This window comes from Lepeophtheirus salmonis, chromosome 4 (genome assembly GCF_016086655.4).
Source record: "Lepeophtheirus salmonis chromosome 4, UVic_Lsal_1.4, whole genome shotgun sequence".
Taxonomy (NCBI): Eukaryota; Metazoa; Arthropoda; class Copepoda; order Siphonostomatoida; family Caligidae; genus Lepeophtheirus; species Lepeophtheirus salmonis.
In genome coordinates, this window is record NC_052134.2 from 11378251 (window position 1) to 11404227 (window position 25977).

A 25977-nucleotide genomic window follows, 5' to 3' on the forward strand; every position below is an offset into this window, starting at 1 on the left:
GATTTGCTAGGGTCTTACGTATATTTTACTAAGAATTCAATTAAGATGTACAAAATTGTAAAATTTTACTTATATTATTTGGTTTTCAATTATTAGTATTTTGATTTCTTTTGTAATAATGTTATTGACGTTTTATGTCAATAATTGAAATATATTTCATTGTAAACAAAGATTGTACAAAAAGGTTAGTCATTTTGAAAAAACAAACTTTGTAAATTTAGTTATACGATTATTTAATCGACAGGATTCTAATTTTCAATATGTAATAAGCGTAGATTAATTATAATTTAAAATAGCATAGGTCTTACTCTCAAATTTTTAAATTTTTTTGATCTTTTTTGGAAAATTAATTCAGTCACAATTTAAATTACAAAAATGGAGACTTTTTTGAAGAACAAATGCTTTTTTTTAATACAAATAATCTTTTTGTGAATAAAAAATTTGCTCTATTAATTACAAAGCGGCATTAAAATACTAATAAAGAACTACTTTGCTAATCGTAACCTAAGTAATTAATTGCATTACTATTTCAAAATATTTCAGTATACAAGTACTATGTTTGTTTGAATAAACCATCAGATTATTTTGTATAACAACAGTATCTTGACAAGTAGGATAGAGTATATGACTATTCTTGCAAATCATAAGATGTAGACGTTTATTTATAGATCTGTAAATTCTAAGCACAGACAATATCCAATATAAAAAAAACCAGAAACATGAAAATGTACTCCTAAAAATCTAAGCGGTTTAGCTTTTGTACGATTTTTTAAAGATAAGTTGCAAGCAGCAATGAGAAAAAAGATATATACACTATTCCGACCCTGTATCTTGTAGGTCATAAGGATGAATTACTTCGATATTGAAAATTTAAAATTCTTTGTCTCTGACAAGGAATTATATGTACCATTTTCTCACAAATCTTCAGTATTATCTTTGTCATTTATCGACATAAGCAGAGACTGCTTATGTTATTGATTATTTTATATAGTAGGCAAATTTTGGTAAAATAAAAAAAAAACACTTTTTAAATTTTCCAGATCTAAAAGTATTTAATAACATGTAAATTCTTGAAATTTACAATTATACTTTTTTTGTATCTGTACAATCTGTCATGAAACTCCTCAGTGTCCTGATCAACGTTTTTCACGAGCACAATCACACATAGTTTTTTCAAGGTGTTATCTCCTCAAGAATAAAATAGAAATAATAAGAGCTTCAGAAAAAATAAAAAATGACCTTATGTCTAATGAAACAGAGCCTTAGCTACACCCTCTCGATGCTACATGAAAACACCTGCCTATTTTCATTAATATGACTAAATCAAGTATAATATATGATATTTATAAGTAACATATAAATACAGAACACTATATATACACGCTCAATACTACATACAAAACGCCTATAAATTTTGTTTATTTGACTACAAGGTGATCGTACAGATCCAGTTATGTTATTGTACTGGTTCTGACTGTGCACAATAACATTTAAATTCCCTGGATGGATGGAGTAGCCCAAGGAAGAAATTGCACCTTCAAACAAGACAGCGCACCGGCCCACAAGGCAAAAAAAAGTGCAGGATGTCCTAGCCAGACAATTTCCATACTTATGGAGCCAAGATTTTTCGTCTGCAATCAGCCCAGACCTGAACCTATGCAATTTCTATCTCTGAAGGAAGTTGAGCATGAGGCTCACACCAAGAACCATTCTTCGGAGGAGGTCTTGAAGAAGTCAACTACTCGTACAGTGGCAATGTTGCACCTGTATGATGTCGTTCGGGCTCCCAAAGCATATTGCCTAGGTTATCATGAAAGGTGAATTTATTAATGAATAATGAATTTTATTAAATGAAGCTTTCAAATAGTTAAAAAAAAAAAGGTTCTACCCTGTTTAGTTCGTTCATTATAAGCATTCAAAGATTATGTCAAGTGATCTGAACCACCCTTTACATTATTATTTCTTTGTTCAAAAATGACTTTTTTTCATTATAAAATATATTTATAAAGATAAACTTTGCTTTCTGAGTAAATATATATATATGGGTTTATATTGTGGGTCTAAGACGTAGGCTTACATTAGAGTTTAAATATTAAATTGATTAATATTACTAAAATAAGATATTCTTACTCGATACCTTTTTTCTGCAAAGCTTTTTTAAAATTTATTGAATATTTCCCTTTTGATAATTTTTTAATAGGCCAAATTTTTGACAAAGAGTTACGTAACTTATTATTCTTTTCTTTACTCCTATTAACTCTGGGCACTTAATATTATTTCATCAATATATAATTTATTAGTCGTGTATCATTCTTATTTTACAATACTTTTCCTAGTTCTTCGAAGTTGAATAAAAACTAAAAAAAAATATATACAATTTGTTCAAAAAAAAAAAATTAAACTCTAGAAACAGCTTTTTCCCTGGAATTTAAAGCTTTACTTAATTAATAATACCATAAAAAGCTTTACAAATTTAATTTTTAAAAATTATAAGTTGTAAAATAAGTGAGGTTTATGAATTGGTCAACGCAGATTAAATTTCAATATTCTAAAATTTTAATGTAGTTTTCAGAGAATATTTACCCTGTAAAGTATCAATAATCAGAGGTGTCTGTATATGTATAAAAATTTCAAAAATCAATAATTAAATAATTGGTATTAATTTATATCGAAAAATATTCAAAAATTATTTTTAAAATCCATAGCTATCTACGAGAGATTATTTTTTTTTTTTGCATAATTGTTCAAAATTAAATTGTGTGGAAAAACATTTCAAAAATTAAATTCTTATGAAAAACAGTTTCAAAATTAAATTCCAATTATAAAAATTTTTGAAAAAAAAAAATTAAATATTCCATTTTCTTTTAATAAGCAAAACAATTATTAATTTGGGGAAGGCTACAGCTCCTCCAGTTTACCCCCTGCAGAAGCCTCTGATGTTTTCCTGATTTATCTATTACATATAATAATATTTTTTAATTTAATAATTATGAAAGAATCAAAATTTTGATTATATGTGCAAAGTTATAAAACAATAGGTTAAAAATTGAATAGAACACAACAATAACATGCTAATTAACTGAGCAACACATTGAATAAAAATATAGCTCTTGTAAAATATATTAGATTAAATTTAAATAGAGGTTAATTAATAAGAACAAAACATTCTTGTACAATTAAAGGGGCCCCTTGTTGCATTTTTTTATATATTTTAAAGACACCAAATCATAAATTATTTCCTTTATATTTTTCAAATCAGTGAATTTTAATAATAAAAAAAACAGGGAGTTAAGATCAGATAAGAGCTAGTGCGCCCCGGCGCTGTTTTTTTATGATGCAGTTGTTTCATAGAGTGTATTTTTCGTCCGAACTAACGTTGTTGTAACAACAAACTTTAGTGAAGTTGTAGGCATCATGTACCAGATATACTGAAGATTTAATTTGCACAACAACATAAAGTTTTCAAGTCAGGGTATCACAAAAGTGTCAAAATGTGTACCATGGGTCTGAAAAACAAGACTTAGAGCATTATGATGTCTCAGAGAGGTCGCTGCTGTGGCTGAGTGAGTACTGCTATGACTTTATTTTGAAGTAAATTGACCTCCTGCGCTCCACTTCTTAATTTCATAGATTATTTTGTCTAGGGCTACGTTGAATTGAAAACAAATGTAACATCAGATGCCATCAAGGACTCTATGATTGCCTCCATCCAGAAGACAATGACCAACATGCCTAAGAACTACCAGGTCAACGCCTGCTCCTCTTTGCAAGACCATACCCAGGTTGTAACTGTTGCTGAAGGCAGATCCATAAAAATGAGCACTTTTTCAATATTTATTTGTACAATTCAATATATTTTTCTAACAAATCCACCAAAAATGTGTCATCAGTGACAATTTAAAGATTTTTGAAAATGCAGCCATTTGATCTTAACACCCTGAATATTATAATTTATTGCCTTTAATATATTCAGAAAATTACCAATCTGTTTCTCTTCAATATAAATGTCGTGAGTGAAATCAATAACTCAAACCAACCACCTCCAGCTTCAACCACAGCCTCCAACCTGGATCTGAACATGGCACAGACATTGATGAGGAACTTAATGTCCATGTTGGCAACTACAAGAAGAATGGAACCCAGCAAGGAATCAACAGTGTGTTGTGCCCGTTTATTTGACTCTCTTGCCATGACGTCCCACACATAGTAGTCCTAGGTGTTCATATCAGCTAAACTAAGAGCCCACATTTCCTTTCCCCAAAAGGTAAAGCTCTTAAAAATCTCAGCTTTTCCAAATAAATCCTATTCTAATTACCCGATTAGGATAAACTGCTGAATTAAAAATTATAGTATATTAGTGGTATCAATTTAAACTCTCTAGCAATATCCTATAGTAGTCATTTGCATTCTTGAGCAAGTGTCCAGCAAGAGGCACACAATAATGCCCAAATGGCGTTCGTTTTCGAAGGAAATCTATAGGATTTGTACTTTTTATTACACAGTTTTGTCAGTTCCATCTGATGAGCACACTTTAAATCACTAATATTGAAATCTAAAGTTATTCGGTATTTAAAATACACAAACTGTATTTATAAATTAAAGCATTTCATTGAAATCCCTTGAAATATAGTATTGAAGCTTATTCAAAATTGCAACTGTTACTTTTAGACATATTCAATTTGTGCAAGTTTTATTAAGATTTGCTCCGTAGTTAGAATAGATAATATTATGTAAGCTTTGAAGTATAAGCTATTTTTTATTTTTTTTGAGTTTTATGTACAACATAGGCTGACTGTTGCAAAAAGGTTTCATATTATTGTTGAATAATAATATTAAATTATTACTTTTTTAAATTACCTTGTTTTGGGAAATTTTACTACAGATTGTGGATTTTTTATTGAAATAAAATATACAATACAGTTGAAGTTAATCAATTATGGATAATTTTATTATTAAAATAAATCAAATCATGCTAGTTGTAAGAGTTATTCTTGTAATAATATTTATTTGTTTGATCTTGTATATATTTTCAAAAAAACATGATGAAATGCTTACTTATATAGATAAATCTTTAAGATTAAATAGTAAATCATTTCACAATTACTTATAATCTAATCAAGAGACTATCAAATATCAATTTCATATGTCTTTAATTTATATATGATTATGCTCATGGTGGCTGTTCTTAATTGATTTTTGAATTAGTTAATTAAAAAATACCTTTTATGTAGACTTCTTTTCTGAAGACCTTGATTGTTTGATCCCTTGCCAATTTTGTAAGTTTGTCCACTGACAAAATAAATGGTTGATTTATTTAAACAGAGATGATCTAATAAAAATAACATCTTCGTTTCTTAAAACTCAAATTTTTCACCTTTTCCTCAATGACAGCTTCTATACGAGGTCAGAAGGCCTTCATACTCAGATCAGCCATGACCATCCATTACAGTATTTCAGTGGGGACAGAACAAGTATTGATCTCTATGATGCCAAAAATTGTTGTAAAAAGGGTGATTTCTGGCCCTGTTCTTTCAAAAAATGTATGTAAAATTTTACTACGCGAATTTGTTTAAGTTTTGAGGTATGATGTATTTTTGCTTACACACACTGTGTATCGACAACAACAAAAAAAAAGTTGGTGAGGAAGAAATACGCTGATTATAACTCAAACATCATTCTTGCAGGCACGGGGGTTGAAACATTGTGTTTTTAGGGTGTTTCTCTGCTCAAGATAAAATTGTAACTTTGATGTATTGAAAAGAAGATGAAAAAAACTAAATACAATGATATATTTGGCAATAAGTTCCTTCACTCAGAGAAGGGAGCTGTAAATTGGTCATTTAATGGATATACGACAATGACCCAAACACACTCATGGCAATAAATGAGTGGCTTACCAACAGCCACATCAACAAGTGAATGGTTCTAGAAGATTTTCATTAAGGTCAGTGAGGGGCTTAACCAGTCTCAGGATGTCACTCAAAAGATTATCTTTGTCAGTGGTCAAACATAGAAAATCCCCAAGGAACAATATAATTTTTTTCAAAAATGTATTTTCTTGACAATTTATTTACTTAATCAATATTTTTCTTTATATCTTTAATAGGCAAGTTACTAACAACTAAGAAGTTTTTGAAAACAACATGTATCTTCGATGTGTACTATTTGCTGGATTCCTCATATTTCCTCTTGGTATGTTATTCAATAGTAAATTACCTTATATTTTGAATTTATTTCCGCAGTTATCTCATTTAAAATCTTCTTTCTTTGATATAATTTATATTTTTTAATATGCTATTAAATATAGATCATCAATTTGTTAAACTTATATCTTTGTATGTTACCATAACTTTTGCAGCAAAACTTTTTTTTTTGCAAAATTTAGCCAATTGATATTTTGCCCGTAAATAAAGTTGATAATTAGATACAATATAAGTTTCATATTAGTTTGTTCACTATTTTTAATAGTTGAGTCTACAAATAAATGTATTATCCTTCAAAAATATAAATGATATGGATAAAGTTGTTATACCTTTCAATATTGCTCATTTTATACAAGTAACAAGTATAACAAGACCTAGTATTCGTTTAATCTTTAATTTATTCAACAACTCAATGACAAACTTAATTTGTCGTATTTATTATAATTATTTATTAATATGAGTTATTTATTATCAGTGATGTATATAAAATGTCGGTGCGGTATGTACAAAAAAACGTGGTATTTCCAAAGAGCTTAAATTTAGAACTAAATGACCACTGCAGGTGGAAAAGAGGGTTTGGTAACACTTTTCGGATTAGAAAATATTAATAAATACTTCTTCATCTATTTTGTTGCTCGCTCATTTAATTCAGCTGACTCGTTGCACTCCTTGCTCTTTTAACATTTCTACATTCAATTCTTGTTATTTTAAAATGTTTAAGAGGATATCAGTTCAGCTGTCATAGCGTTTAAAATAATAAGCAGCAAATACCCGTGAGAGAAAAGAAATAAACACCAATAGATTAATGTTTGTGTATTTGACTAGTGCAGACGTGTTTTTTCTGCTCTTTTGTGATTATTTTCTAAAGTGGGATTTAGAATAATTTTTTTCTAACAATATATCTTAGTGGGGTGAAGACCCATCCAAATTATCTAAAGCTATAGTTTTGGCACTTCGAAAATCCCTTTTTGAAATCATTCAAGATATTGTAATGTGATTTTCTTTCCTTCTATCTTCCTATTCTATTTAATTCTGGTGTATCACCTCAGGCGTTAATCCTCTGCGTTGCTACTCTTTATACTAGGCGAATAGGTGATATTGATTTGACCTCACCTTTCTTTTCTCTCTCTCCCTCTTCATCGTTGTCGATATTATATTTATATATATATAAAATATGGTGGCCTTTCTCTCATATTTTTTGGTGACTTGTGGAAATCCTTTAACACCTACTGGATTGTGCAACTCTGGAGAGAGGATCAATTTTGGAACAGTCATCTACCCTTTTTTTCGAGAGAAATTACTCGGATGAGCCCCACTCTGGACTTAAAAAAGTCTTACAAAGACTGTTTGAGTACTCTGAAAGGGTACTCAAAGCTATCTAAGGGTGATGAGTATCCCGTTTATTTTTTTGAAAGAGCTTTTGAATGGGGATTCCCCACCTGGGGCTCCATCTTTGCCATGTCGGTTCGAACCAGGAGAGTCAACTACGCAGCGAAAACAGCTTGTTTGCACGAGCTGATAAATAAAATGGTGTTCGGACGGTACAAATCCACTTTTGGGAACTTTGTATCAGTTGGAAGACCGACAGGACCATTACGCCTTCGGTTATCTTTTTTAACCCCATCTACTCTTAGAAAATTAAATTTGACTCCCACATGAGAGCATTTTTGCAATTAATTAGCAAAAAAAAAAAAATAGACTGCCCTGTCAGGAAGTGCTTTGGTTTATTGATAATTATATGCTATGTCTAGCGGACAATTGGCTAAAATATCGGTTAATCTCCGGTTTTCTCGATGTGAGAGTAAAGTATTTCACTGGCAATCAACGTATATGTTATTTTTGCCAGATGGAGGATGAAGAAAGTGACCATTTTCTATTCGACTCAGCAAGTCTTAAGCCATTGTATATAGATATTGGAAGCCATTTAAACGAAAATTTTAACTTTTACCACCCAAAGTGAGACAATTACATAGCATTTTACATTGGAAAATAAGAAAATATGATTAACATCGTCATCTACATGGCCCAACAAATTTTATACGTAAAGGGAAGCCCTTCAACTAGGGATATATCTGGTGTTTTATCGATAGTTTGAAAAAAGACAATTTAATTTTTTATCTTTTATCTCTTTTCAATAAACAATATCTTTAATTGAACATCTCTCAAAACACTTTTGCATCTTTTATTGATTTAGTAAGATGTTTACATTTTTTATTTTTGTTATCATATTTTTGTTAAATTATTATCTATTTATTAAAATAGATACGTCTTGTGTAAAGAATTCCTCAGTTACAATCCCTGTTGCCAATGAGGTAACAACAAATACATTAAGCAATGTCTTAAAATAGTGTTGTAAATACAAACCTAAATGAAGTCAATGTTAAAAATGAAAATGGTAAACATTTAATATTATATAGGAGAGTTGTCAACTCAAATTTGAAAAGGACTTACAATTGTCTTTTGAATATATATCAGTTGAAATAGTTAATGACTCTAAAGGATGGGAAAACTTCTGGGTGGTTGCTCAGAGAATTGATAGAAGATGTCCGTTAAGTAAAAACCAAATGTATCCAGATAATCATGCTTTAATTGCAACAGAGGTTTTGAAAATAACCCGAAGTGAGGTGCACAGCATTAATTGGGGCATACCTTATCGCCCTCTCATTATAACTCGAGAAAAAATTCCTATGGAGAGAATCACGAACGAGAGTAGATTACCGGTTGAGACTGATCTTATGGACGAAAATAACAATCTGTTCAAAGTTGCGTTGGATTGCCGAAAACTCATCCATGCTAGAATTGAAGATCACCACGTCTTTGACATAAAACTCAAAAGGTTGTGAGAAGGCATTGCAATTTATGCTAGAACCTTTTTTGTGAGGTCAACTCTTTTCGGATTGAAAATTCATTGGAAAAGTCAAATTTGGAAAAAATCTCAATTTTTATTTATTCATGATTTCAGCATTGAAACTCTAAAAGTACGAATTTAATAATCAATGTAAAGGGAAATCCAAGGATCGTCCCTTCATTGATTTCTTTAGGACGGAGATTGAATCTATAGAATTCCTTGGATAGACGCAGCAATGAATTGGAATTGGTAGATACTTACAGATTTTTAAACAGGGATAAAAAAATATTATCTTGGAGAATGGGACTACGGTTTTTTATAATTGACTATACATTGATATCGAATAATCATGCTTTCTGCTATTAAAAGTTCAAGGTAACGCTTCAAGCCTTTTTCAAATCGTTAACGTGTTGAATTATAATTCTTTTCTCGTCCTTCGAAGAAAATTTTCAAAATCCCTAATTGATTATTGCTTTTGAATCATTTTAAAACTTCTCGTAAAAGTAAACTGGCTAACTCATATAAGCCGGACCTTTCCTGTGCAAAAGTCTGTAATAAACTATTGCATATCATTCGAGATACAAGCCTTTCTATATCAATAAAAGAAGAAGAAGATAGATGCATAGTAAAGGGTATTGAAGAAATAATTATGGGAGGATCTTTATTCTTACGTACATTTGCTTGTAGTTCATGGAATGCTTTTAGCATTGCCAAAATTGCCAACGAAGAAATATCTAGAAAAATTGGTACTAAAGGTAACCCTATTCATAGATTCTGGGATCTGTTTAATACAAGATACTTATTTTCTAAAATATTGAAAAAAATTATCCCAGGTCAGAAAGTGCTTACTGACTTGGAATCGAAACTGCGTCTTTTTCGATTTTAATTTTGGGATCAGATATATCTTTTTTTATGTCAGAACGTCTTTCAACGACAATAAAGCATGTGGGCCTGATGGTATTAGAGAGGAAATTGATACATTGTGTTAAAATAAATTGTTCGCTATTCATTTAGTTTTGGTAACTAAAGAGGAGCCAACTCCCTACATTTCTCATGCGTGGTAGGATTTATCAATTCCAAAGAATGAAAATTGAACCTTGCCTTGCCCTTGTCGTCCCTTAACCATTTTCAGCGAATCTTACAGAATATTTGCTGGAGTTCTAATAAAAAAAATGGAGTCTTTCCTCAACAAAAGACTGGGAAATGAGCATAAAGGTTTTTTTTTTAAATATAGACAGATCTCCAATGTTTCTAGAAATATTCAAATTGCTCTGGACTCAACTAGGCAGAAGAATGTTCATGCCACCATAAATTGCTATTGATTTCAAAAAAGGATTTCATACTATGCAACACAATTTTCGTCTTAGAGCTGTAAAAAAAGTTACCTAAAAGTTTTTTTTTAACCATATCCGAGCTCTATTATTTAACAGATCATAGACAATAGAGATTGATAGACATAGGAACAATATCCTAACTCTTAGCAAGAGTTGTAGGCAAGGACCCCCTGTATCCTCATTACCTTTTGTTGCAGCTATGGATGAATAGTTAAACTCTGAATAACAAGTCAAGTTATAAAAATAACCGAATGAACATAAAATGTCTGTAAAAAAATTTAGTAATATATCAGGCCTAATTATGAAGAATAGAAAAATAACCCATTCCCTACGGGCTTGTGCAAACAAGCCATTTTAACCGTGGAGGGAGTTTGTATAAAGGATGTTGTCAATATTTTAAGAATTAAATGGACAAAAAAACCCTCTTGACTCAAATTGGACATCGTTAAGCTCTCTAACAACATTTGGTATTGTGATTGGTAAAAATTCAATCTTAAAAGTGGGTATATCCTTCTAATACTTAATTAGTGTCAAAAAATATTTATACTGCTACAGCAATTCCATCTATGGCAGAAAGGGTGTTGGAGGAAGAGGACACTTGACTGCGGCGTCTTTTTCAAACAGGGTTACATCCCAGCTCCAAAAAAGACCATGATCGCAATTAGGGGGGGGGGGTTAACTATAATAGCTAATATTTTACTGAAAATAAATGTGAAGATATTTATTGATATCACTCGAAGATCTAAATTGGCGTGGAGATATCATTTTACTAGTTCTGCAATATTTAAGATTTTAATTTTGAGATAAGATATATCTAATTGTGCCATTGGGTATATCTCAAACGAATGGGTGGCAGGTCACAGAGTTATGTGGAGTAAGAACTACGGCCATTATTAGACAAAAATATTTTTAAACAACGTAGCTAGGTTTTTACTCCACATGACTCTGTGAGCTGTCACCCATTTGTTTCTAGCACCTGAAGAGTAAGAAAAAATTGCATTGAGGGATGAAGTCATGATACTATATTACATGAGTCCACATAACAAATTTTTACTGGAAGGTTTATTTTTTCTCTGCAAATAAAGGCAGCCTTACATCTTCCCCTCGTCCCTTGGCATTTAAAATTTAATTTTAAACCACTAGGATCTGTTGATACAATAACGATTTGCAACTATTATATCTCCATATTCGGCGCACCACAAAAATGGAAAACAAGGATATTAAGGTTAATACGTGTATCTATGATAGAAGGAAGTTTAAATCACAATTCCATATTTCAACGAGAACAATCAAATTTTTAAACCCCTATAAAGATTGCCGCAAAATATTTAACGACGAGGAGCATGCATTAATAGAGAGCCCTACATTGAATACCTTGAGGGAACTGATAAGGTTAAACATAAAAATTACTGACAAAGGCAGCTTGAAGGGCTAGACGTTGATGGTATTCCCTTCCCTTCAGTTGTAACCGTTACTTTAATAAGGAGGAGGCTTTAAAAGTGGCTTTAAGTAATTGCAAGGTTTTCATAGCCCAAAAACTAGCTGAGGATCAATCATTTATGGTGTGGAATTGAGGAAGATTATTTTATATGCTGCATCAAGATACATTGTATTCTCATTAAAGATTCTGCGACTGCAGGACTCAGGGTTGGAATATGCCGGTTAAATAATTAAATATTTTCCTTCCGCCTCAAAAAGACACCATAAAACCGTGGAATTTATTAACAGGCAAGAAAAAAACATCGTAGCAAGGTTATGAAGTAATCACTTTTCTTGGGGGATTGTGGTAAGCTTTTGGAATGACTGACTTAAGACTTTTTAATGGATTTTTTTTCTCTGGGGCAACATCCTTACCGTTTATATTATTTGTATATGTTTAATTTTAAATTATTTGAGGTCTGAAAAAGTAAATTAACTTTAAACTAAAATGCTTGCTTATGTTGTATGCAAATTTCTTTTTTGCTTATTTACTTATTTGTGTATGTATTTATACGTGTGTAATGTGGATAAATAAAAACCTTGAAGAAAAAACATAATAAACACACACTCATTTATATAAAAAGGACATAAAGGCTGGAAATGTTTTGATGCAGATCCTGATTTCTACTCCAAGTCCAGTAAGAAACTTCTTATTGTTACTTTACATCTTTCAAGGACATACACTAGTAATTAAATAACTAAACAAATTTTAGGAATAAATGATAAAATTTGATAAGGTATTTAATTCTAATATTTAAATTTATTATCTATATCAAATAAAAATTGATATTACTTATCAGTATTACAGAGTAAATCACTCAGACAACCCTCTTACAAATAGTGTTCTTGCTAATAAAAATACTAACCCTGAAGTGTAAATCATCCAAAAAGAAATTTTTACGAGGGAATGAATATGAATTGAAATTCTTAATTATTATTTTGCTCTGAAGTTTAAACAAAAAGTTTTATGTTGTCCAATTTAAAAAAAAAATCAAAGACCTACTTTTATAATTTAAGGTGAAAACTTTAGTTACTATTTCTTTATAACTAAAATTAAAAAATAATATTTAATATAAATTTTTAAGGTACTTTATTTCAAAAGTATAATAGTTGCTTATTATTGCATTGTTTCAAAATATATCACTAATACGATAGGTTCTTCAGGTAAATCCTGGTCATCTTTAACTGTATCCTGATCAATAAGGGAAGCAAAAAGAGGTTTGAAATTTGATGAACAAGTTCTAATAATACAAAAAAAAAAATCTTTTAATTTGTCTAACGTCTTTGCCAATAATTCGTTCAAAATGGATTTGTAGGCCTTGACCAAGTCTATGCTGTTTTGTGAATTAGCAGATGTCTTTCTCTGTAACTCCCTTCTAAAGGAAGTAATCCATGGGATTAGGCCAGGTCTGGCAGTCCAAAATGGCACCTTTTTGTCTTTCAAGCAGTTTTGGGTCCTGTGGGCCTTGTGAGTAGTGTGGGTTTAGTCTTGGTGAAATAGATACTCGGAAATATGCCTCAGCTTTAATGTAAGGTATCACTTTGTCATATAGAAGTTCACAGTACTGTCAGCACCTGGCTTCTCTTTTTGCTCAAAGAAGATGCCGTTACACTAAATGCCCCAGAAAATCATGATTCTGGCGGAGAAGTTAGGTTTTAAGACTTTGGGGACATTATCTCTATCTGTGGCCAACCATTTGTCATTCTGGATGTTCTGAAATCTGTCAAAATTGCATTGTTTCTCATCTGAGTAAAACATAATTCGGTTATTTATACTTCATACCTTTAAATAATTTCTTCCGTGTGCAGCCTGGGTGCCCTTCATCTTGTCTGTAATGATATTTCTTTATAGGGCCGATATGATGTCTTCCTCAGAATAGTGTTTATGGCTGTAGAGACTGTTGCACAGCAAACTTTACCTCTTTCGGCAAGAACTTTAATTGGAGTCCAAAGAAATGGTTTTAAAGAAAGTTTCAGAACGATTTTTTTATCTTTAAGGCCTAAGAAGTCAGAGTTGGATTGAGTAAAAAATCCATACTTTCGTTTATATGAAAGCTCATCTACAGTGAATAATCCTACATAGTAAAATTCTGTCCAATCTGTTTGCCTGCAAAAATTTTAATTGGAATAACTTATAATGATGAAGAAGAATATAATTTCTTCTTAGTGAGTGAGTTCTTAATTGAGGTTATATTTTATTTACTCATATTGTTATTATACAAATATTGCTCCATTTAAAAATTATTTATTCAACTCTAAATCGAACCCCTATCTTCAACAAAAGTTGTCCTAAGTTTATATTTTACAAATAGTCAATGTTATATCATCATTTGCAATGCAAAATAGATAAAGCTTTTTTTGATTTTGAGAGAAAGAACGTGTTCCAATGGTCTACATACCGTTTCCCCAATACATTTTTAACATTTTTTTTTCTCAAGTTAGAAAAAGCCATCAATTTGCATATATTTAGGTATATTATATATAAAAGAATATAAATATATTCGGAAATATATATTAAGTATAATTCTTCACTTATGATTTATGAATGTTAATAGTTAATATAATGAGCTGATGTTAATTAATTATTAATAACATTTTCGAAAATGACACGGGGAATATTAAATTGACTGAAAAATAGGTCTCTACAGATTTTACATTATGAATATATATTAAAATATTTGTAGATGTATACAAATATGAACGTGATAACCTAGAATATTCTCGGAATCTCATTGTGTATTACAGACGAGGTTTTTTTTAATAAAGTTTTTTATGAATACAGGACTCAAAAATTAAATAATTTTCAAAGCGTTTTTAACTTTTACATATTTTTTTATTTTTACAATTTTTATTTAAATAAAGTTGTGAATGAACAATGTTCTACACTTCTTATTCAATGTATTCCCCTTCATTCTGAATGATAACTCAATACAGGGACGAACAGAAGCACACCTGGTCTTGATGAAATCCGAATGTAAGTTGTTCTACTCCTTCGTGATCACGTTGTTCAGGGCGTTGACATTCGGGTGAGGTCGAAGGCAAGAAGCGTGCTGGCCAGAACGCAGCCATGTTCTCTCAGGCGAAATTCTGCACCTTCTTGGAAATGTTTGCCGGGGTGCCGTCTTTGATAAATACATAGTTGTCTTTAGGGAACTTGCTCTTCAACCATCGCAATACATGACTCCTGATAAACTTGAAGAAAACATCTGTCTTGACTTTCTCGTTGGTATTGAAGAATTAGTGAGGCATCGTGCTGCTGTCAAACTCCCACATAGTAACTTACATATTAGATCATTTGCCAGGCCTACTTTTTTTAATTTTTTGTTTAATTTTATCTTTTTGTTACTCGAGCTATACCTAGATGTATTTAATAAATGTATGTAATATGAATATCAAATTCAACTTTTCCCTCGTGAGTTTGGTTCTAATAATTTGATAGTTTTTTCTCAATTTTTTACTTAAAAACAAAATTAAGGTATCTTATTTATATCAGGATTTAGATATAAAAAAGGCAATTTATTAGATACAAGGATTCCCCGTTTTTTTTAAATATCATGTATTTTGAATTAGTGACATTTCATATTTAAAACTTCCTAAATTTATTAAATCTTGTTTTTAGAAAAGTTAATTGAAGAAAAAAAAAAAATTTGATTGAATGTTGTTGTCAATAAATATAATTGGTCAAAATAAATAAAAAATAAGTAAATTTTCTACTTTATTTCATAATTCGGTACTAGGAAAACTGGCCAGGGAAAAATTTCTTGTAGAAGATTGCCATGGAGGAAAATTGCCCGAATTTTGTTCAAACTTCATGATGAATAATAGCACATTATACATTTGCTTACTATTATTTACGGCAAATATATCTAATTTATCTGTTTGTTCAATTCCCCAAGGGAGTACCTTCAATTGTCACTCATAATGCTTTTATATATTAAAGTCCAAAAGAGCAATAATAAAGTGTAAAAAAATATATTGTATCTGTAAATTATTTTAGCAAGACCTTTTTGTAAGTTGAATAAAAACCCTCAAAAGGTATTTTTATCGTACTTTAATTGTATTTATTTTAATGAACACAAAATGTCTATAAAATTATGGGTTTTCATAAAATTAAAGGAAAAATATTATTTGTAGCATGAGACTTGACATGTAAATTTCTTCACAATATTACTGAATTACTCGGAAAAAAAATTATTCACTATTTTATTTTTAGGACTTGAATCTAATAGTCTCTTTTTTATCTAACCTTGTACAAAAACATGTTGCTACATACTTTAAGACCAAAAGTGTATCATATTTCAATTACATTTTTTTACGAGAAAAATTGTAACATGATATTTATGATGAAATATTAATTTAATTGCAACTTCAAAATGGTTGTTTTCTTAGCTGGAGTATAAGATATTTTTGCGTTTGAAAAGCTCCATCATTTCTGGAACAAGTAAAAAATAATTGACGTATTAATTTCGTAAAACTATGTAGTTGATTGTAAATTATTTTATTAAGGTATGGAGGATCAGGAATAATTGCAACAATTCCTTATTTCTTAAGCATTCATATACGAATGTCTTCATTCTCCCCATTCATGCCTTGATGTAGCTTAGAGGCGTCCCATTAGCAAACTGGTTTGTCTCTTAGTACCCTTCATTGCAAGATGGTCTGCAAATTTATTTCCTGTAATGTCAGAATGTCCTTTAGATTGATTCTTCTATAGTATTGGTCTCTTGTGAAAGGGCCTTCTCAGTTGATAAGCACCTTTGTATAGGCGTGTTATGATAAGAGTGTTTGAATGACTTCTTCAAGTTCCCAGTGTAAAATCCGGTCAATCCCTTTAAGCATACAGTTGGAAGGAGTTATTAGTCTGAAAGATTTGGCCAGGCAGTTACCTTTTTTACCTGGTCTTGGCAGAAGAATTACTTTAATTTCTCTCCATCTTGGTATATAACCAGTGATGAGGAGTACTTTATAATGTTTTGCGATATAGGTGACAACGTTGTCCCCAAGTTTTTGCACTCCAACTGGCTTCAGTTCAACAGGTCACAGTCTTTTGAATGAGAAAAAGGGAATGGAAATATTCCCTGACCTTTTTGCTATCCAAGAAGTCTATGGGAAAAATATTTACTTGCAGGGATGTTCCAGAAGTCTTACGGATTCTAAGTTATGAGAAATGAGTATTTTTAATGATTAGAGCGTAGCCCTCACAAATTTTAAGAAGACTAATTCAGTTGTATGTCGTTTTTTGAAATCTTATAAGTTGAGCGATATCTTTTGGACCTTCCACTTTGCTGCAGCAACTCCTGCATGATTCTTTATGCTCTTTTCTAAGCGCAGAACGATAATCATTCTTTGCAATAAGGTTACTCTATGGGAACTACGATGAAGCTTAGGTTCATATTTCATCTCAAGCACTGTATTATTTAAATTTTGTGATTTTTTTATTTATGCTTTATTGTATTTTTATATTACTTTTAAAAGTTAAATATTCTTACCTTACTTTTGTAGCATATTACTTTTACTAACAATAGTAGCTTTTATGTATCATAAATACTAACTATAAGTTGAAGGTTAATATTTTCTTGACTATTTGCACAGATTAAATAAAATAAATAAACTGATTAGTAATCTATAATTAATGTAATAACATTTTAATTCCCTATCATCCATTAAAAATATATAATTCAACACCTTTATAGAACATGTTATTCATTCTTCAAGAAGTACTATTTAATCTAATTTCTTTTAATTTGCAACAAAAATTCAAATTTTTGTAGGAGTTAAAGTCGTCCCTGGAGACTGTTGCAACAATGGACAAACTTTATTAAATTATATTTCCTTTTCTACCAACTATCTTTATAGAACAGAGTTCCCATTACACTTTCAAGGCTTGGTTAACTTAAATGGCATTTTTCCATAAAGAAGAAGAAGTGTAAAATTAAAACATGAAATGGTTTTTGATCCATTGTTGTGCGTCACATTTAGCAAAAAAAAAAAAGAAGATTTCTATGGAAAATTTGTCGACTGTCTTTTGAAATTTGGTACTTCATGAAAATAAAGTGAATTTAAAATAATAGTATCATCTATGTTTGAAGCATAAAACTTTTTAGTATATGTGTTATATTATTATCATTACTTTTTATGTAGTCCAACTTGACTTTATTTTTTTATTCTACAAACTTTCCTTCCAAGATTTTTATTTATAGTAATTTAGGAGAAAATAGATGATGAAAAAATAAGGGTCATTTTTATATTGAGAATAAATTATTATCAACAGATAAAACATAATAAAAAACAGAAATAACCTAATGAAAATGAATTTCTAAAATCACAACGTAAGTTATCTGCATAATTTTCAAAAGCAAGCAAATGTACATTGATATATATCTAGATAACATTTATAAGGTTTTACATGAACTGCTCTAATTTCGCTGTATTTTATAATTAAATGAACAAATGTTCATTTCTGTATATAATATGATGAAAAAATTGCCATAAAAAATAAAAATACAATACAACAATATTAATACTTATAAAATGATTCTGCTAATTTTTTTAAATCTTTTTTTTTTTAAACTCTTCTGGCCTTCTGATTTCTTGAAAAACTATATACGGCAAAAAATTTATTTTATGTGCGTACTATATGTATATTGAACACATAGATTGTATAGAGCGTCTAATTTGCAGGAAAATATAAAATTATGTACGTTACACATAAAGATTTTCTCTCACACGATTCTGCTTTCCCGGGATTTTCACTACTATAAAACCAACAGTTCCATTAAAAGTACTTGTTTTAACTTTAACTTTTTTTTGTTGTTGCAACTATGATGGTGTTAAATAATTCCAAGAAACAGGAGCTGTTTATTCCAAAAAATAAACAATACCCACAAACTATTAGTGATAATGATGATAATTTAAAGTATATGTGTATTATATATTACAATATAAAAAAAAATTACTAAGAGTATGTCAGATTGGAAAACCATGACTAAATTACGAAAACCGTGATTTTTATATAATCAAAAGAGGTCCCTCAAAACTAATTTTTGATATGTTTAATTACTAAATAAAGTTATATTTTTTGTACAATATGCCAACTTTTATTTACAATATAAGATTCGTCAGGCTGGCAAATCTATTGGCGGCACTTGACTGTTAAAGCTGTGTACCACACTGTCATGATAACTGCTCTGATGGAATCCAAATTTTGATGATATGTGCGAATGAAATTCTTGTCTAAGACACACCAAATTGTAAAGGACGGGGGTTGATGTTAAGGCTGGATGAGGGCCACATATACCATTAGGAAGTCCTCCATATTTTTGCTGCAGAAGTTTTGGTTCTTCTTATCTCCTTTGGTGAGGGTTTTCATGAATTGACTTAGTCGATGCTTTAAACAGACTGTATGGAGATGCTAACGGTCTCTGTAACCTACTCGGTAAGGAACACTAGGGCGGATGTGACCACATACACATTGCCGTGTCCACGGGATACCACGAGATCATAACAGCAGTTGGATCGAATCTAAATTTGGATCAGAGGTGCGGAAGACATTATTATTTATTATATATTGGACTACATGGTGTGCAGGGTGGAGGTCAGGGCTGGAGGAGGGCCAAATGATGACAGGCGATATGTCAGCCATATTGTTGCTGAAGAAGTTTTGTTTCTCCTTTGGTATATGGGATTGTAATGGACAAATTGGTGTTTTAGGGAATTTGGACTGAGATGCCAACGGTCTTGGTGACTTTTTTGCCACTGATATTTATTTATAGGAAATTGCACACTCGTTGGTCATTTTTTTGTTGCTCAAAAGTTTTTATACTTTGAAGCATGGAATAAAAAAAAATTTACTTCTGTTTTAAATATCGTTTGATGCCAAATCATAATTTTTAGTTAAAAATAACGAAAGATAAAATAGTTTTTAATTGCTATTACATTTCCATCCCCACTCTTTATTACTTACTAACCAGATCCTCGAACTTGCAAAAATATTCCCTGAATACCGGTCAAGGACATTTTCCCGGGGACACATGAAACTATTGTAAACAAACACAAATGCATATTACATTTATGTAATATGCACTAAATATATACAAAAGTAAAAAAAAAAACAAATTTGCCTTACTTGATTAAAATAAGGACTTTATCGGCATTCTTAAAGGTTATTTGTACACTGGATAAACAATGTTCAAGATAAATTAAAAATACTCCCTCTGTACAAAAAAAAATGTAAAAAAAGACAAAAAAGGTTACAAAAGTATCATTTTACATTATATGTATTTAAATACACGGAAACAATAATCCATTGTCATGGTACAAAATTGCAAATATTAAATTATGTATGTCCCTACTTCTATCGTGATGACAAATAAAACTAATAAATAAATTGCTACTATGGGATGAAGTATTAATAATATTTCTAACAATGTAACTTTGATTATATCACGCAACCTTTCTTCCAAAATGAGAAAGAAGAAAGGCCCAAAATAATCTGGTAGTTAGCTAGATTAGTCATTCACATCAAACCATAATTATCTCTTCAGTAATTTAAAACTGGCATTCTATCATTATTTCTACACAATTTTTAAGTTGAACTTCATATATACATATGTATATTTCATAATATTTAACTCCAACATAGTTTTTCTTCGATACTGTGTTATAATATTACTTATATATTCTTACGTGTAAATCTGGTGTATTTTTTAGCTGGACCCTTAATTTGTAATTAGTAGGTTAAACAACGAATTTTATTTCGATAGTAGTTATCATTATTATTTAATTTTTAAGTATTGAAAAACCTTTCCTAAATAGATTCAATTATATTTAAAAACCTGTGTGTACATTAAAGAAGGAACATAACTCTGAGGATTTTTTTTTTGGAGATATAATTACGACTGGATTTTCACCATGTGGTAATTTGAAATTATAATATTGGAATTATATATTTACATATACGACGATGGATCAACAAAAAAACGTGTATGCATGTCCTTATGGAAACAGAACATAAGTATTGCATAACTTACTATTTCATTTAATTAACAAAAATACTATACCGAGTGTCCTTTTTAAATCTTAATAGTTTGAATTTTAAACTTAAACAAAATATAATTAATAAATATCAAAAAAAAATAATACTATAAGCATATGTGTATATCAGCTCTCTGAATCATTAGTGCAATCACCCTTTGCGGCAATAATGATTTCCAGGCGATGGCAGAATAACAATATATATGGACTTTTAATAAGTGATCAATTCAAAAATGAGCTATATTTTATATTATTATTGTTGTGGCCTTATCTCAAATTAAAACAATATAGAGCATTTTTTTTGGGAATACTCTTTTTTTTAATTAAAGTTCGTCTTTTCAGCTATTCAAAAATATACTTTTTAAGTTTATTTGTATTGAAGCTATGAGCCTAAAAGAAAGCACATATTTTTTAGTTTAAACGGAGAAAACTTGGTTTATTTGTATGATGATTTTTTTATCATAGGTTTTAAAAATATATTAATATTATTTATCTCTATCTTCAACACTGAGGGTTTAAAACAGCTTTGAGCCTTAAAAACAGCAAAAACTATTTATGGTTTTTTTCTGAAAGTAAGACGCTATAATATAAAAAATTAGGCCATATTTAAAACCAAGGGATCTAACTTTATTAATTTGAGCATATACTATTTTTATACCATTTTTGCTAATGGACAGTGTTATCAACAATAGAATATAGTCCATGGAAATTCCATCCGTTATACTGGAACCACAAAAGGGCTTTATGAAAGGAAAACGAGCAGAACACATACCAAGATCGATCAAAGATGCTATTGATAAAGATGAGACGAATGGGAAGGAACTCTAAGCGGTGCGTGTAGACTTTTAGAAGGATTCCACTCCATTTCCTATAAACATATATACTCTAGCAGCTAAAAAGATAAGGAGTTTCCCTGAAAATGATTCATATATGTAGTACCAGCTATATTTAGATTAATTTCTTTTAAACTTAGTTCTTTGTGTGGGAATGATAACATCAAGATAACTTGGGGATCCAAACAACAATATCCTTTGTTTGCAAACCTTTTCCTTATAGCATTGATTGGTCTATTTACATAAAAGCCTACGTTCCATCCCTAAAAATCAAATGCCAACAATAGATCTTATTTAAGTGAATCACTTAACTGTTTACTGCACGGGTTCTTTGAAGGAGATAACTTCAAATATGAGTGGAGTGTTTGGAACCCTGTAATTATTGTCTCAGGTTTAGTGGTTAACACCAGCAAGACAGAAATTTTATATTTACAAGAAGAACCTTAAAAGAGATGTTTTCCGTTATTGAAATTACCCATTGGTGTTTCAATAACAAAAGAGGATAGAGCGATCGGCATCAACACTAACGCAAAGAGAATCCAAGAATCAATCTCAAGCACTAGGTCGTAGTACAGTAGGTACCATATTCATACATTAGAAGAATATGGAATGGAGTTGCAATACCCCGAGTAGTCCACTTACTTAGATTTACACCTTATTCAGAGAAAATCAAAGACAACATTCACATCAACTGGAAAATTTATATTGGGTTCAGAGGGAACTTATTTTTCAAAGTGTCACCAGTATATTCCAATTTTATATCCGGAAATAGGTCTTAAAAACATAGAAACAGTATGGAAATAGTTAAACTTCACATGGTCGATTAGACACAGAAGCGGTTTGGATTTCTAGGCAAAAGGTTTTAAAGACAATTTTAAAAGGAACATGGGGTTTCCATTCAACAAAAGATATTTTATGGGTCCTGTTAAGCTGTATAAGTCTTAAATTATGATTTGTACTTACTGGAAACAAATGAACAATTCATGTAAATCAATTGTGGACTCCGTTATTTCTAAGCTGGGCGTAGACGAAACATTGAACTTCAAGCATAGGTTACACACTACCGATGAATTATTCAAACATTAGGACTTCCAGCAATTAAACAATTGTGGAGCGAGTCCAGAGATTTCATACTAACGACCTTCTTGGATATTAAAAGAAATAACATTTTCAATAAGATTGTAAACTGTCGGAAGATATAAACAAAATAATATTTTGCAACCCTTTCATAGACTTAAAGGAAAAGGTGTTCCGCTATAGGATAGTTACTTCAACCCTTTTTATAAATAAATACAGAGAGAGACTGTACATTCTGTAAGTACAATCTAGAGACTTCAAGACATGTGTTTTAGGAATTGCCTAAATGTCGTTTACTTAGTGTTTGAGCCTTGCATTACAAATTATTTTAATTGTTATAAAATTGTTTAACTTATATTATATTGTATTAAAGTTCTTATACATTTTTGGAACATATTAATGTACAGAGAATAAACTAATAAAGTAATTAAAAAAATAAAATGATATAATAATTTTAATCTTTCAACCTTTATTAATTATTGATTGATAAAGTGTTCAGATTTCAATGGACAATGACGTATCAAGTAAGACAAAGGCATTGACGGTTGACGACAAAATACATAGGGTACTTTTATATATCCAAAGTAACACCTGGATAAGCAAATTTATTGAATTTAATCAATTTTTTCCAAAAATAGAAATAACTTTGGAATATAAAAGGATGTGGAAAAAATATGGCTATACATTCTGGTTGAGTGTGATGCAAATAAATGTTCTTTAATTATTCATTTTTTGTTATTCAGTTGAAAAAAATTGTCCTATTATGATGACATTATTTCGCTGAGTTTTAGGCCCTACTTTAAAACTAAAAAGATTCTGACAGTTGATGCAGAATGTTTTTGTGGACCATTTTGGGTTTTTTTCTTGCTTTCATTTTTCGGATAAAAATTTTGAAAATGTAATACATTTTAATATAAGATTACATAATTTTGTAATAAGAAAAAATGAAATATTGACCTTCATTAAATTGTATATTAGTTTTTAGTTGTGTTTCCACCAATTGACGTACCAGAGAAGAAATATCTAGATCTCACTAGCTTCACTTGATCAATTTGAACCTAATCTTTTTATAGAAAAATGATATCAGTATCCATTTATAAAGAAAATACGGTAGCATCGAGGGGTGTACATTTTTTTTTTTTTGTTTTTTTTTTTGACTTTGACTCTACTTACTTGAATTATTAAACTCTGGCTACAACTTTGACTCCGATTATTTGAAATTATTGAATACGAATTAAACTCTTTGAAACTATTTAACTCCGACTTAAAAAAAAGTACTCCACTTCAATACCGACAATTTGAATTTATTGTCCAACCCGGGTTTGCCATAACAAGCAATAGTGATCTTAATACAAGAATACGCTCAATAATTAAAAAAAATTGTTCCTTGATTTATTATTACACTCTTATTGTTCTTTCTCTGGGAGTGAATGTGACGTAACAATATACAACAATAGCTTTTAAAAACTGTTCTTCTTTTTTTAATATGTATTTAGTCATTCCAACTCAAACTCTTTCGAATTATGCAACTCTGACTGAAATTTTGTAAAATTCTACACTTGAAGTTTCAACTTTGTATAATTCAATGTTTTCAAATCCATTTTAACCCAACTCCACAACCTTGATAGGAACAACCGTAATTACTTCATAAAATTCACTGCAACAGTGGATTCGATATTATAAAAAAAAGACACATATATTTAATAATTAGATTTTCTAGAGATTTATATTAATAATTTTTTTTATACTTTGTCCTTTTTCTTTAATGAGTGAGTGGCTATTATATAGCAGGAAATTTACTAAGGAAAAGATAAAAAAAAAATTATTTTAATTTTTTTTAAATCTCTTAGTATCATACAAAGATAATAGAATAATTTTACAATATTATTTTTTAATACAGTTTTTTTATCTTTCTATGATATGAATTAAATTAAAATTTGCATTGTGGTACTCCTAAGAGTTGATATGAATATTTAATTATTCAATTTTGAAACTATTTCAATATGTATTTAAAAACTAAAATTTGAGATTATTAGTATAATTTTTTTCTTTGCTGTTCTTTTTCTGTTTGAATTTTAGTCCTTAGTTCTTTACAATGAATAATGATAACAATTTATTTTATTATACATTAGAAAAGTTAAATTTTAATTAATTGGGGTCAGGGAAAAACTGTAAATATCGTTTTAATACTAGATTAAATCAGCATGGTTTTTTCTGCTAAAAACTGACAACTTACAATCTAATAGCTAAATTGTGTTGTAATAGAAGTCATTGTTTGATTTCATCTTCATATTTGAATGGTAATGAAGCTTCAAATATGTTTTTTATACTTCATTTTGTATCATGTCTTGATATAATTTCCTACAACAACATTCAAATTTGTCAAAGCGTTTGTCGTTATGAGATAACAGCTTTATGGACTACGACAATGGATGTGATGGAATATTCTTAATGTTTCCCAAAAATTGTAATTTGAAATGTTCGTTGTAACATTATTTTGCCAAAAATGTTGAAATATTCTAAAAAAAAATTAGCAAAGCTTATTTGATAACCCAAAGAAAAAATGGGATGGTACAGTCAAAAAGATATATATAAATTAAAAATATACATTACTTTGTTTCTGATAGTACAAACTTTAAAATCTACACAAGGGATATATTTAAATTTGTCTATTTGGTAATATTTAGATGAGGTCTAGAGAAAAAACTAATGAATCAAACAAGCGAATAGATTCAATAACCTACTGCAAGTGAGGATCCCTGAACTATACTAAAAAATGTAAAAAAACCTATAGAAATAGATAATATTGTTATTTCAAATAATAAAAAAATATTTTTTTATAAAAATACAAATTGCATATTCTAATTAATATTTGAATTGTTGACAAAAAAAATTTGTATTCCATTGTATTTTTTTAATCAGTTTAATGTTGTACTTTTTTCACCCTCATAATACATTTTTTTTAAATTTTAAACCAATTTTTCCAATGTTTGTAATATTTAAAAACTTTTATTTAACTCCTTATATATATTTATTTTTAAAATGATGTTTGATTATTCAGTCCAAGATTGTAAATATTATCTTATTGAAAAGTCAAATGAAAATATGATTACATAGTTACAATAAGGTAGATATATTAAAATGGTATTTTAAAAATGATTAAAAAACAA

General features: G+C 29.7%; 1 protein-coding gene and 1 long non-coding RNA gene across 2 annotated transcripts in view; one reads left to right on the forward strand and one right to left on the reverse strand.

The window, feature by feature from the left end:
• Window positions 1-25977, forward strand: part of LOC121116824 (zwei Ig domain protein zig-8) — a 385771-nt gene that overhangs the window by 214834 nt on the left and 144960 nt on the right. Inside the window, exon 3 of the mRNA XM_040711120.2 lies at window positions 6107-6192. Within this exon, the coding sequence (XP_040567054.1) occupies window positions 6144-6192 (49 nt within the window). The 5' untranslated portion in view covers window positions 6107-6143. The remainder of the gene's footprint in view (window positions 1-6106; window positions 6193-25977) is intronic.
• Window positions 16040-17352, reverse strand: LOC139905133 (uncharacterized). Its single transcript, XR_011779630.1, has 3 exons — window positions 17067-17352; window positions 16751-17017; window positions 16040-16693 (listed from the first exon to the last, which is right to left on the reverse strand). It is a non-coding gene; the product is annotated as an uncharacterized lncRNA (long non-coding RNA).